Source organism: Merops nubicus, unplaced genomic scaffold, assembly GCF_000691845.1.
Source record: "Merops nubicus isolate BGI_N331 unplaced genomic scaffold, ASM69184v1 scaffold19025, whole genome shotgun sequence".
Taxonomy (NCBI): domain Eukaryota; kingdom Metazoa; phylum Chordata; class Aves; order Coraciiformes; family Meropidae; genus Merops; species Merops nubicus.
In genome coordinates, this window is record NW_008609151.1 from 10,431 (window position 1) to 23,260 (window position 12,830).

At 36.9% G+C, this 12,830-nt stretch overlaps 1 protein-coding gene across 1 annotated transcript; it reads right to left on the bottom strand.

The window, feature by feature from the left end:
- Positions 1-8,005: 8,005 nt before the first annotated feature.
- On the bottom strand, positions 8,006-10,480 carry SLC35G1 (solute carrier family 35, member G1). Its single transcript, XM_008940515.1, has 4 exons — positions 10,398-10,480; positions 10,283-10,332; positions 9,241-9,421; positions 8,006-8,765 (listed from the first exon to the last, which is right to left on the bottom strand). Exons 1-4 carry the CDS (start codon positions 10,478-10,480, stop codon positions 8,006-8,008), a joined length of 1,074 nt encoding a protein of 357 aa, XP_008938763.1.
- Between the last annotated feature and the right edge of the window lie 2,350 nt (positions 10,481-12,830).

Below are 12,830 nucleotides of genomic sequence, written 5' to 3' on the forward strand. Positions count from 1 at the left end.
GCTACCTTGCTATTTGCAGTACTCCCACAGGAGATTTTAGATTGTAGTCTTTCTTTATCACCCTCCGTTTTTAATAATGAAGAAAATGTTTTGCCATATGGCAAGAGTAAAGAACATGGGCTGATTTTGTATGGCCTTCCTACATATGTTACTACAAATAGTAGAACACAGGGCCCCATTTATATTACATAAAGATGATGTTTAATGAAGAATTTGAACACACATCTATTACAAGGCATTGGTTGGCATGAAATATTTCTGGTAAAGTAAAAAAAAAAAAGGCTCAATCAGAACTACTTTTTAAAAGCATACAGCTTTTTCCTTCACTTCCCAATCAAAACTCAATAATGATTGAACAGTTTTTATGGTAATATAAAGGAGTATTTGTTTTAAGAAATAAATTACAAATAGGAAAGTAGGAAGTAAATATTAATACCTGATTCATGGTACATTTTAAATGTAATTAAATGGATTTGCCACATAGCCTTTCCAAGTAATATTAAAAATGTTTTTCTCTCCTTTAAAGTTGTTTAACTTCCCAAAAGCTTTCCAGTACGCCCTATTAAATACAACATCATCCTAGTAGTGCAGCTAACACCAGCAAAAAATTCCTCCAGCCAACCTTTCAATGGCAAACAAGTTGACAAGTATTTATTTCTAGTTAAACAGGTCACCTCCTCCCTTTCCAATATTTCCCTCCTTTAGCTGAAGTTAAGTTGAAGTTGGGACAACCATTCCCAACTCTACCAGGCTTCAAGCATGGTTCATGTATGTTCAAAATCTTGCACAAATTCCCTATTTAATTGGCTTGTCCAACTGAAGAGGCTCTTCCAGCACACCTGGTTCTGTCCATACCCCTATTCTGTGGTCACCAGAGCGACAGCGTTACTGGGAAGCACTAGCATTGGAAATATTTGGCAGTAGTGCCCTGGGGATGAGGTGCTAGAAGATGTATAGGGCTTCATTGCCTCTGCACCTACAAGAGCCTGCTCAAGAACTATGTAGCCACAAAATAAAAATCAGAGTGGAACACAAAGTATTTTTGTACATCCCCCAAACAGGAGAAAAATGGGGGAATGGTTACAACCTGCTGATCAACTGCTCAGACAGCATATATGCTCTCTTTCTGTGCAAAATTAGAATAGCTTAAATACATCCTAACTAATCAAAAACTATCCCAAATATCTTAATAGCAAGAACATACTTGTAATCTTTTTTTTTTTCCCCCCAAAGAATACTTAGGACATATAGTAGATATACAGACTATCATATCCAGTAACATCATTACTGACAAGATGTCTAATTTCATTACAACATCCCCTTCCCCATTCACTGGCACCCACATGAAGGTGACAGGCACACTGTCCCCTTGCTCCTCAGAATTTCAGAGACAACATTGCCAAAGTCCTCTTCTAGCCCCCTCTAGAATATTTTACTCCGAGAGGAAGTGCAGGGTGCAGTTTAAAACATTAGAGGAAAAGAGTTTAAGAGATTATGCAGGGGTCTGCTCAGCAGCATTCTGTATAGACACTTAAGTGCTTCAAAAGCATTTGGAGTCCTATTTAAATTTACATACTTACAGACTGTACATCACACTGTATTGAAACGTTTATTGACTGAAACGGTGAGTTTTATCTCACACATTAAGGAATAAGTTAAGAAACACAGCCCCACCTACTGACAGAACTGTCACAATACAGAGTGAAAATTAAAGAACTTCATACTTACTGGCCAGAAAACACACGAATTTTCTTTCCACCTTCCACGTAGACCCCAGAATCAATTTACACAAGCAAGGCAAGAACTCATTTTTCTTTTGCTCAGTATGTAAGCTCAGTTGGCAAAGTAGTTTCTCATTATTCTTTTCAGAGTTTACTGCTATTTGACAGGGTAACATAGGAACTGCAATCAGTAGTGTCAGAAAACACAGTTCAATACAAAGCTAACTCAAGAACCAAAAGAATCAACTGAAACCTATTTGAACTGTTACATCTGCACATCATCTCTCATGTACGGCTTCCTATGCTCAGGATTGTAAAAACACTTTATCAAGTCAAGAAGTGGATAAGTTGCGCTGCTCATAAATATTTGGTCACTTTGGTGAGGTTTGTTTTCCAAATAACAATGGGAATGCTTTTCCCTTTGAAAACCCTTTGATCTCTTTTCCCTTTGCCTTTTTTTTTTTTTTAAGTTTGTACACAGACAACATTCTAAAATTATGTTCAAAGAGTCTATTTAGTAACAGCATTAATATCTGTGCTCTACAGCACTATCTAGGCACTATCCATTTGTAAGTAAGGAAGATTTTAATGTGGTCTATCCAAAAAGCTTTTTTCCCTTCCCTTAAAGTTTAAATATCTTTACGTTATGTGTTCATAGTTGTTCCAAAGAACCTACAGTGACACCAACAGAAAATTGATAAGTTTCTCCACAAAATTCTTCCACCATTAGTCTTCTCCTGCCTATGCCTGGCAGAGTAAGCTCTCTTGGAAGTACTTTGATTTTCCTTTATAGCCCAAGAAACAGATGGCATCAAGTCACCCTGCAATGAGTTAATGTTTGAGCATACAAGGTGAAGAAGAGGGTGCTGGATGGACAGGCTAACACTGCTAGCAATTCCCCACTCATCTTCCCTTAGCATTATACGGGGAAAAACAGGCAAGTCAAGACACACTTAGAAATAAAGACTCATTACATACACAAAGCTCTCAAGTAGGCTAATACCCTCACCCAGTTCTGTTATCCTCTGCTCTTACAAAACAGGCAGCATTGCAGGAGGCAGCATTGTTTTAAGGATTATAAAAAATTACTACAATCTCCTGTAATATTTAGCAATGGTGGTAGTTTTGCAAATGCGAAATTTTTTTTTCTGCTTTTTCCTCTTCAGTGAAAAGTTTAATTAATGAAATACTAGATAATGGGAAGCACTATGATTAATTAAGTATCACCTTGTCACAGAAGAGATAAAATTAGAAATCATTATGTATAGAAATAAAACAAAACTCAAAAACAATGACAAAAATAAAACAACCAAAAAAAAACCCCAACACAAATACCCACAAAACTGAATTGCCACTTGGACAAAGGAAAATTTAACTTTACTGACCTGTCAATGCCACAGTATTGCCAGTTAGAAACTGCTGAATGGAAGCTGATGGGGCTTCTCCTCTAGATTTGTTGCAAGGCATAAAAAGCAACACAGAATACTAATAGCAGAATTTCAGGTATATGTTTGTATTTAACAGAGACTGTTAACAGTTCTTTCATAAAGCTTTGACAACCACTACATTCTATTAATCAATGCTAAACAAGAGATTAATTCTTCAGGTTCATTTTATTAGCAATAATGAATATAAATCTCTTATGAAAATATTCTTAACATTTCAATAGATAAGAATTGTCTATAAAAATATACTACTACATAACAAAGCCAGTAACTTCTACAAAACATATGATTCAACACATTTAACAATATATAGGACATGGTAAAAATCCTTTCATTCTGAAGGCATTTTAACCCCCTTTTTCTCCAACAATAAGTCATATAACATAGTAAATTACTCATTCTTATATACAGAAAAGTTATCACCATAGAAGTCTATGTATGTTCCACCCTGAAGTTACCTGCATCTGCAGGAACATAAAGCCACAACTCTTCTTTGGATGGACAGGCAGACCATCCTTTTTGACCACAAAAGCATTCTGCTGGTAACTGCAACATCTGCTGAAGTCAGTGTTGCACATCTGCTGTCAGCACTGCCAACACTGAAACCATGCAGGGACAGAGATCACACTTCTACCGCCTTTGTGGAACAGATGCCACAGATGAGCCTACCATGGTTAGAGACCTGGAAAATGGACTCTCCCTGGATAACTACTGCTAGTTAGCAAGGAAATAACTTCTTAAAAGGCTGCCTCTCTACAAATGAACTTTCTTCCAACAGACAACTCTTGAACAAATCCTCAAGGAAGAGAAAATACTGCATGAGAGAAGGGAAGGGGGAGGAGCAAGGGCAGTACTGTCCATCTTGTCATTATTAATTACAGGAAAAGCCATCTTTAAAGAGGTTTTGGATTTGGGAAAGAGCCTAGTTTAGGTTTCAAAAGTAAAATGACACATTGAAGTAGTTATTTCACCAATGCTGTTATGCTGAGGTTACTTCATGCTTAGTGTTAGACAAACACAGGGCATCCATTTTAATTATGTAGACTGATGTAGTCTACACAACGAGCTTGTCAAATACTTAGTGTCGATGTATTCAGGGAGCTTTTAGAGCATACTCTGACAAACAACATCATCTGTAAGAAACTGGCTGCTGCACAGTGACAGTATGTAGCTTCTCAGCCATCAGCTTTCTATATCACAGTCAGGTATATAAGGCTTTAAGGCTGTAAAGTCCCATTGAAGACAATGGATGATTACAGTGTTTTGCATAGTGAAGAATATAAGAAACACGCTTGTGATGCATCAGTAACAACTACATCTTTTTATCCTGTGTTTTTGTGTAAAACAACCAATAATTATTGCTCTTCCTATTCAGGATCCACAGAAATCAGTAAATTGAATTAATGTTGAAATTCAAGAGAAACTTAACTTTTTATCATAGCAATTGCAATGCAACAGTATTCCACCATATTACAAAGGAAGGACTTCCTATTAGAAAAGTACATTTAACAAGCTTAAAAGTAATGTAAAGATCACAACAAGACACTACAGGTGATGAATGTTAATAATGTATTTCTGACTCAAAGCTCAGAAAAATAACATTTGACTCTGAGAAGCTTGCTGTATTAAAACAAAAAGCAAAAATAATATTTCAAAAGTAAAAATCAATCCAAGAAAAGGAAAAAAAAAAAAGAAAAAATCTGAAAAGATCAAGGCTCAGCCAGTTTCAATTCAGATTTTTAAACTGTTAAGCTCTGGAAGAGAAAAAAAAAAAGCTTTTACCATCTTAACAGGAATTGTAAGAAATATTTTCAAATTTAAAAAAAAAAAAAAAAACAAAACACAACGTTTTAGGGTTCACATACTTTTGTATAACTTTGTTCTCTTCGAGGCTTCCAGATAAAATTTTGGTTTTCAACCTACATTTGAGAAAAACAAAAATTTAAAAACTGAGGTGACTGAAAAAACTTAAAGCTTAAATGTCTTCCATTCCCAAATTATCAAAAAAACTAGTTACAGAAGCTAGCTTTATGGCTAGAGAAGCCCTTGGCAAGTCCTTCATTCTCACACCAGTTAAAAAGTATCCAAAAGATGGATCAAAACCAAAACAACATTCCAAAAAATACTGTGTCCTCCAACATAGGATCTTGTTTAGGTCATTATTTTAACAACTTAAGTATTTAGGAAGGTTTAGGAACAGCAAAAGGAAATAAGTAGATGGAATCATAAGGAAACCCTGTAAGTTTAGAAGGAAAAAAAAAATCATCTGGGGTTTTCGGCACTGCAGATAAAGAAATATATCAAAAGAGCTTCTGCAAGAAGTTGAGAGAAAAATTACCAATCACTGTATCAGGTTGTTTTCAGGTCAGCTTCTTTTCTACACTTGTGTTAAGGGCAAGAAAACAGTCCTTTCTTCAGTAGGCTGTTGTTGTCTACTAAGTGTAAACAAGATTCATTGAAATCATATGACCTAAAGATGTTTTGAGATAGGCTTCCACATTATTTTCATTCTGTACTGACAAAGCAGCATTCGTACACTTTTTATCTAAGCTGTTATCTAACTCCCCTTCCTAATGTTTTCACACTGTCATCAAGTTTGTGTTACTCTGGTTTTGCCCTCAAGAACGTTACTTAAAATTCACATAGCTGGACTAGCTCACCACATAAGCACGAGCACTGAGCCACTGAGCCAACAGCAGGGAAGGGCACTAGCTGACAACCCAAGTTTACATCAATTGGGAACTGCTTTGGAACCACACCTTTATAAGAGTCAATTTAAACATATGCATGTTAAACAAGAAGTAAAGCAGTGAAAAATGCAGTCTATTTTCCTTCCCTCCCCTGAAAACTGTTGTTAGATGGCAGTGATGGGTGAGCAGCAGAAGAAACAATCCCAGTTTAACATTTCAAGTATTTAATGAAATGGGTGCCAAACTGGAATTTTATTATGACATCAGGTTTTAAAGAGATGTGCAAGCAGTTTCATACTACTCCTGACCTTGTCAGCAATAGCTGAACTTCAGCCTCCAGGAGAAGCAGAGAATAGACAGCTATAAGCAGGAACTGATTCCATAACTCAGGTGGAACCTGCTCACATCCATAAACATCTATGTATGTGTTGGTTTACATACAGAATCTTGCACAAAGGTGGCTCCTCACATCCAGACGCATCCCAAAGTACCACATGCACTGCAGTCATTTGGGACTGAATTCCCTAGATCTGCTTTTACGTGACTGCTCATCTGTAAATCAAAAGAAGAAAACACCTGCCACCTTTAGTGATTTTGAAAAAAAAAAAACATGTATCAAGTCCACAGAACACAACATTCTCCTTTGCAAAAAGCACTAGAGTAAATAACCAAAAAACACCTCATGATACAAAGGACCAAATAAAGATCCAAGTTAAAATGTTCTTTAAGCACGACTAAGACATGACATCCAAAAGTACATAGCATTTCATTTGGGAAAATCCCCCTACCTGATATTAAACATATATTCCTCTTCACACATGAAGGACATTAACATCTATAAAACAAGTCTTTCTTTCTTAGTATTTGTTGCTACCAAAATAAAGCCTATGAAAATGAAAAGATGCGTAGGAGAAGTGACTAAGTGCAGATTTAAAAGGGCTAGCTGGAGAAATGGGGCTGAAGCTGCCCACTAGCACTGCCTGATGTAGTGCAGGTGCCTCCATGTCATCAGATGTGCACGCACAACTCCACCCTCTCTCCAAGTTCTCCTCAAACCTGTTCTGTAGAATCTCTGCTATGACCTTGGCCAAACTGCATTTTCTGTGAAACTGCGATTACTCTGCACTCTTGTAAATTCTGAGGAAGTAGGCAAATGCTTTATTGTAAATCCTAACTTTATGAAGGCCAAGAAGACTTGAAACTTGGTTTCAAAAAGAAGTTTTGCACAAAAGAATCTAAATAAAAGGGTCATCAGCAGCATTTAAAATAACCTGTATTAAATACCTAAAAAATATAGTATTTTGCATAGAACAAAGAAAAGTGCAGCTACAGCATAACATTCTATACCACAAGAAACAGCTAATTTTTGAGTGGTATACAATTAATTGTTGTCTCTCATCACTGAGACCGCAGAAAATAAAGACCTGTTTATTGGGAAAATCTCATTTAAAAAAAAGGGGATTAGGTTGTTTTATTATGCCTGTAAAGCAAGTGCAAACATTTAAAAATCATTTCAAAGAAGAATTTTAAAAGAAAACAAAGCTGATAATTTTCTGAAGTTAATTTTCTCTTGATATTACTTTGAAAGATGAAATAGCCTTTGTTCTTTTAGAATGCAAATTAAAAATAAAGGCCCATTTGACAACTTTTGTGAAAAAAAATCAGAAAGCTTGTAAGTGTGCAAGCTTTCTCTGTATTGTGAAGTTGGACTTTTATAGGATTATAACTTTTTATTCCTTTCTAGCTTTTGTACTGCAATCCCTCTGGTAATCAAGTACAGAACAGTATTAAATAAGCCTGAGAGAAGAATAGATAAGGGGTGTAAAAACTGGAGAATCAGGATTTTTATGAAACTAAAATAAAAAAAAAAAAAAAATCTTTGTCCACTTCTAATAGGAAGCAAGCAACTTTTAAAAATCTTTCTGCTTCTCATATTTGCACACCTAAACACAAGAAAAGCAGATGCCTAATCAGTTGTCAGAACATCTTGAATTTTGGTGTTTTTCTCTTTTTTAATCAACTTATTTTATTGGATATAACTTGGTACTACAATTTGGTAAATGAGATATTTTAAATAAATAAAAATAAATATTGTGTGTATATATATTTAACAACTGCTTGTTTCTGTAAGGAATTAGTGTCAGCCTTGTCAGATTTCGTTTTGTTTGGCTTTTTTCAAGCTCTGTCGCCACTTTCGAAAGGCAGTTCCAGAACTACTAGCTACTACACAAAGGGCACCACCCACAGTCCACCAAGTTGGTAGATGATTGAGAAAAATAATTTGTAAAATAAAGGCAAACACCACATCCATTGTTTTCATTATGGCTACAGGTCCAGCTTTCTCTATCTGTAATGCTTTTGTGAGAAATATCTGACCTCCCAGCCCTAACAAGCCTATTAATATGAGAAGAACTCGATCTTTACCACAATATGGCAATCGCCACTCGTTCATAACAAACAATGCTATAACACAACCAATTAAACCAATGACTGCATAATACCAAATTGACAAAAAGTAATGTACAGATTTTCCCACCTTCCTTATAATAACAAAAGTTGAAGCTCCAGATACTGTGCTTGCAATTGCTGCTATAGTTCCTTTAAGGTGGTCTGTGTAACTTCCTTCGATCCCCGTAACGTTTGACCCAAACAGAAATGGTGGTCTGGCAATAAGAACCACTCCAGTGATTGCGAAGAGGGTAAACAGAAGATCCCAAACACTGTATTTCTCTTTAAGAAAGATCCATGCCAGCAATGATGTAAAAACAGGACTGCTAAAAGTTATAACAGTGGCATCAGCTAGTGGCATGACTTGGAAAGCATAGTAGAGGAGAATCATTGCACTAGAGCCAAGGAATCCTCGGAAGAAAAGAAAAATTCTTTTACCTTTTGGTCCCAAAAACCCTGTTCTGAAAAACAGAAATGTTGCATTAATGTCACTAGCTTGCTTATTTCATGACCAACATCCAATCACATTTAAATGTACACATCTTTCTAGATGAGGGACTTACCTCAAATATCAAAATACTTTTAACTGTCTGATCATAGACCAACTTATTCCCATTACCATCCCCCAATCACATTCAGAGTCAAGAACTTGTTACACTAGCTATTTATTTTTTTGGTTCCAAAATAATCCAAGAATAGCTACAAATTACCTTCCAGTTCTTAAGAGCATCACTTTATGGAAGATCCATACCTGTGCAGAAACCTCTACAAATCAAAGAGTATCTGTTTTCTCAATTGCATTAAGAAGTTATCAACTAATCCAAAATAAGTTATGCAACTGAAGTCTGAATTAAAACAATATTGCAGTTTGATTTAAGAGGGTGATAATTCTAAATATAGTCTTATGAAATAACTTTAAATATTTGCTACACTTACTTGTAGTATATTAAACCAGGAAGAATGAATGCCATTTGGAAAACACATCGAAATGCACTCACTTCCACTGAATGTACATCTTCTATTTTTTTAAGAAATAAAGAGGCCACTGAGAAAAGGAAGGCAGACAGTACGGTATAAAATAGACCAAGTCCTGGACATGCAGCTTTCTTCTTTGTTCCTGCAACAGATAAACTCCAGTTAATAACAACCTATTACAAGATTTCTCAGGCCAGGCTGCTCTACATACTGCTGTGCTCTGCACATTTGTTGCTGTTCTTGTGGTCGAGGCCAGGGAAAGCAAAAGAAACAAATGCAAGCACATGTATTTATCAGATCTACCTTGAAGACATGTTCCACTGACCACCACAGGTGTAGGTTTTTTTTCCTTACAAGAAGAAACAGGAGATGAACTCATTTCTCACAGTCCTACACGAGTTAGTAGGCTTTCCTTCTTCGAGGCATCAGACTAGTTTGGGTGATTCACTACAGGACTAGTCATATGATTCTGACCACTGCCTAAGGACCAATAAATAAAACTGACTGCAGAATGGTCCATGGTCAGATTCTGAAACACTGAAACTTACCATGGCAATCATTTGATTATTGAACAAGTTAATTAAGGTTTATAAGCAACAATTTAATTTCGTTTCTCACAAATACATACCTCCTCTTTATTTTGCAGTTATATCACCCTAAATTTGACCTCTTCATGTAAGAGTCCAAAAACGTTCTTCAAATAAACATCAAATACACATTTTTAAGCAGAAGAAATTTAAGTGACTGATGTTAAAAATACCATAGGTCTGTTTAAACCTAGTTTCACCTTCGTTTATGTTTATTTATCAGACTTTCTCTTCCTGAAGTAGTTTCCTAAGTCTAATGGCTTCTATTCAAGCTTCCTCATTGCCTCAGGCTCTATTCTGCAACTCTTCCTCATTCTACTCATCTTCTCCACAGGCAGCTATTAGAAAGAACAAAACCAGGCAAGCAGAGAAGGTGAACTACTGCTAAGCTCAACACCATCTCCAAAGAAACCAACCTTCTTTCTTATTGCTTTGCTGCAGAAGAGGAGCAGCCTTTCCCCCAAACCTAGTGGTGAACAGCATGGAAAAGAGAACCCATCTGAAAATTTGTGTGGGATGTTACCTCACTACCTGTTTTCTTTCTGTCTGCATAAAACATTGGGAGTTATCTTTTCTTCTACAACACTCTCTAAAGATAAGAGCAAGAACTCCATGTCCCTGAGGTAGTGTTTTGATAGAAGGGTGCCTCATCTCACATTAGTGTGGGAGCCCATGAGCCTTACATATCCTCTAAAACTTAATCAGCAGGGCACTGCTGTGTATTGCTTAGCAACTAAATATGCTTTTGAGGGTTTTTTTTTGCTTTGGGTATGTGGGGTTTTCAAATTAACAAAACTTATCATAAACCATTATGATCCTCCTTCAGATGAGCACCCAACGCTGACAGCCTACATCTTACTACTGAAGAGCTACGACCATGGGCTGATACAGTGTATACAGCATTGGTTCTGACTAACACTTGTAGAGACCCAGGCTTTACAACTGCAACCAGAATTTGAAGTAGGCAGCAGGCCTGCTTCTCACAATCCAGCCACACTACAGCTGAAAATGAATTATTTTCTACTAGAAATATTTCTATTTAGCAACAGCCACTTACATAAAAGTGACTGTAAAAACTACTACCAACCAACACTGGATCAGGACATCTACCAACTATGAAACAGAGTGGATTTTTAAAATGTTCATGAATTACATAATGTCCTAATCCACCGTCACATAACAGAACTACAAAGTCAACAATGTCTTTAATATTAAAGCAAAAGGAATCAGACTTGCCTATAACTGAAATGGGAAATCCAAACCCAGGCTGGCTTATGGATGAACACAGCACAAACAAAACTATTAACTTTGATTTCAGGCATGATAGCTTCCCCGATTACTACAGAACGAAGCCAATCTAAATAATGGAAGTGCTGAAATGGAAAACCAACCAAATTAAAGCAAAGTAAGCCAAAAGAATCTTATACCAATAACTAAGCTTTGTATTTGAAGGAACAAAGGAAAGCCAGAAGGAACTCATTTTTGCAAGTTACCCAATATACTAAGCCTATCAGAAACAGTATATTGTAATACTGGAATTTAAACCATCAACATCTCATACTGCCAAAGCACATACTCAGGCCAATGAAAAAGTGTTTCACTTCCTTTTAAAAATAAAATGGTACAAGTTCATCCACCAAAAACAAGAATTGCAATTCTGGAAAGTATATATTGCAAAGTATGTTGTAAGGAGAAGTTAAGATAACATTCCCACCCCACAGAATATGAAGCCTCTGAATGCTAGCCTAACACCATCAAAACACTCAAGCACTCATGGTTTTTTAAAAAATCTCCACACGTAAGGCTTTCAAACAACCTTCCACTCCTGTTTTAAGTTCTAGTCAAATGCCTCCCACTGTACACCATTTTCTGTGTATATTTTTTGTTTGCATTTTACTTTCTTGCAAATTTTTTATACTTGCATAGCGAAGAAAAATACGCTTCTCAGATACATGCACCTTGGGAATAGTAGCAGGGGCAGAAGAGTACTGGCTATGGAGAAGGTGGCCAGTGCAAAGATGATTCTTCTGTCAGACCTTCAGGAAACCCTGAAGAGGGTGATCTGTTCTTCACAACATAAGAAGCAGAACAGCAGCTCTTTCACAGACTTCGGGAAAGTGCCAAGAGCACAACAGCCTCATATGAACTAGTCATGGTCATGCAGACAAGATCTAAGCATGATTCATAAAGTTCAGCCACTGACTCAACATTTTTTCTGAACAGAATACAAGAAAAAAAAAAGGGGGTGGGTGGGATGGGACAGGAGGGGTGTTTGGTGAACAAATGCAAGTTTCTTTGGTTTTCAGATATTACTTTCTTTGCCAACCTTTGCGGCAGGAGTGATACTAACGTGAATTTCACTAGTGAAGTGCATTTCTCCTACGGCCTCTCCACAGCTCACTATCTAATAAGAACAGCCTTTTTATCTGTTTTCTGCTGCAAAGTAAATTACAGCCCATATCTAACAAAAAAACCCCACATTTTTGGTGAAGTTGTTTAAAAATTACAGCTGCTAAAGTACTTCAGACAGTGTCATTTACTTTTCAAAAAGAGGCCACATTAAACTTACAAAAACGTACTGTGTGTTTTGCAGTAAGTTTATACTTTAACAATTCAAAATGACGAAGGACTGAAGCACGGATTAAGATAAAACAGAGCTCACTCACACTAACTCTCGGTAAGAACTACCAGGAAGTCACAGCTGCAAGTATATGGACTTGTTGAACAGCACCCATGCCCCTTCTCAACATGTTTACAGTGCCAGGAGCTCGCACTGCTGGAAGGCAGCTCCATTTACACAAACCTGTCCGCTGTTACTTTAGAACTTTGACAACAGGAAGCACTGTTCTCCCGAGAGATAGCCGCTACCGAAGTTCTCGCAAAACCGCCGAGCAGCGGCCTGCCCTTGGGGATGGCGGCGAGCGGTGCGCGGCCGGAGCTGCCCCGAGCGCTGTGCCCGCTCCG

Coding starts and splice junctions, on each gene's coding strand:
- SLC35G1 (XM_008940515.1), bottom strand. CDS start 10,480: ATGGAGTTCTTGCTCTTATCTTTAGAGAGTGTTGTAGAAGAAAAGATA. Junction 9,422..10,282: donor GCAAAGCAATAAGAAAGAAG/GTTGGTTTCTTT, acceptor TATCTGTTGCAG/GAACAAAGAAGAAAGCTGCA. Junction 8,766..9,240: donor CCTGGTTTAATATACTACAA/GTAAGTGTAGCA, acceptor TCTGTTTTTCAG/AACAGGGTTTTTGGGACCAA.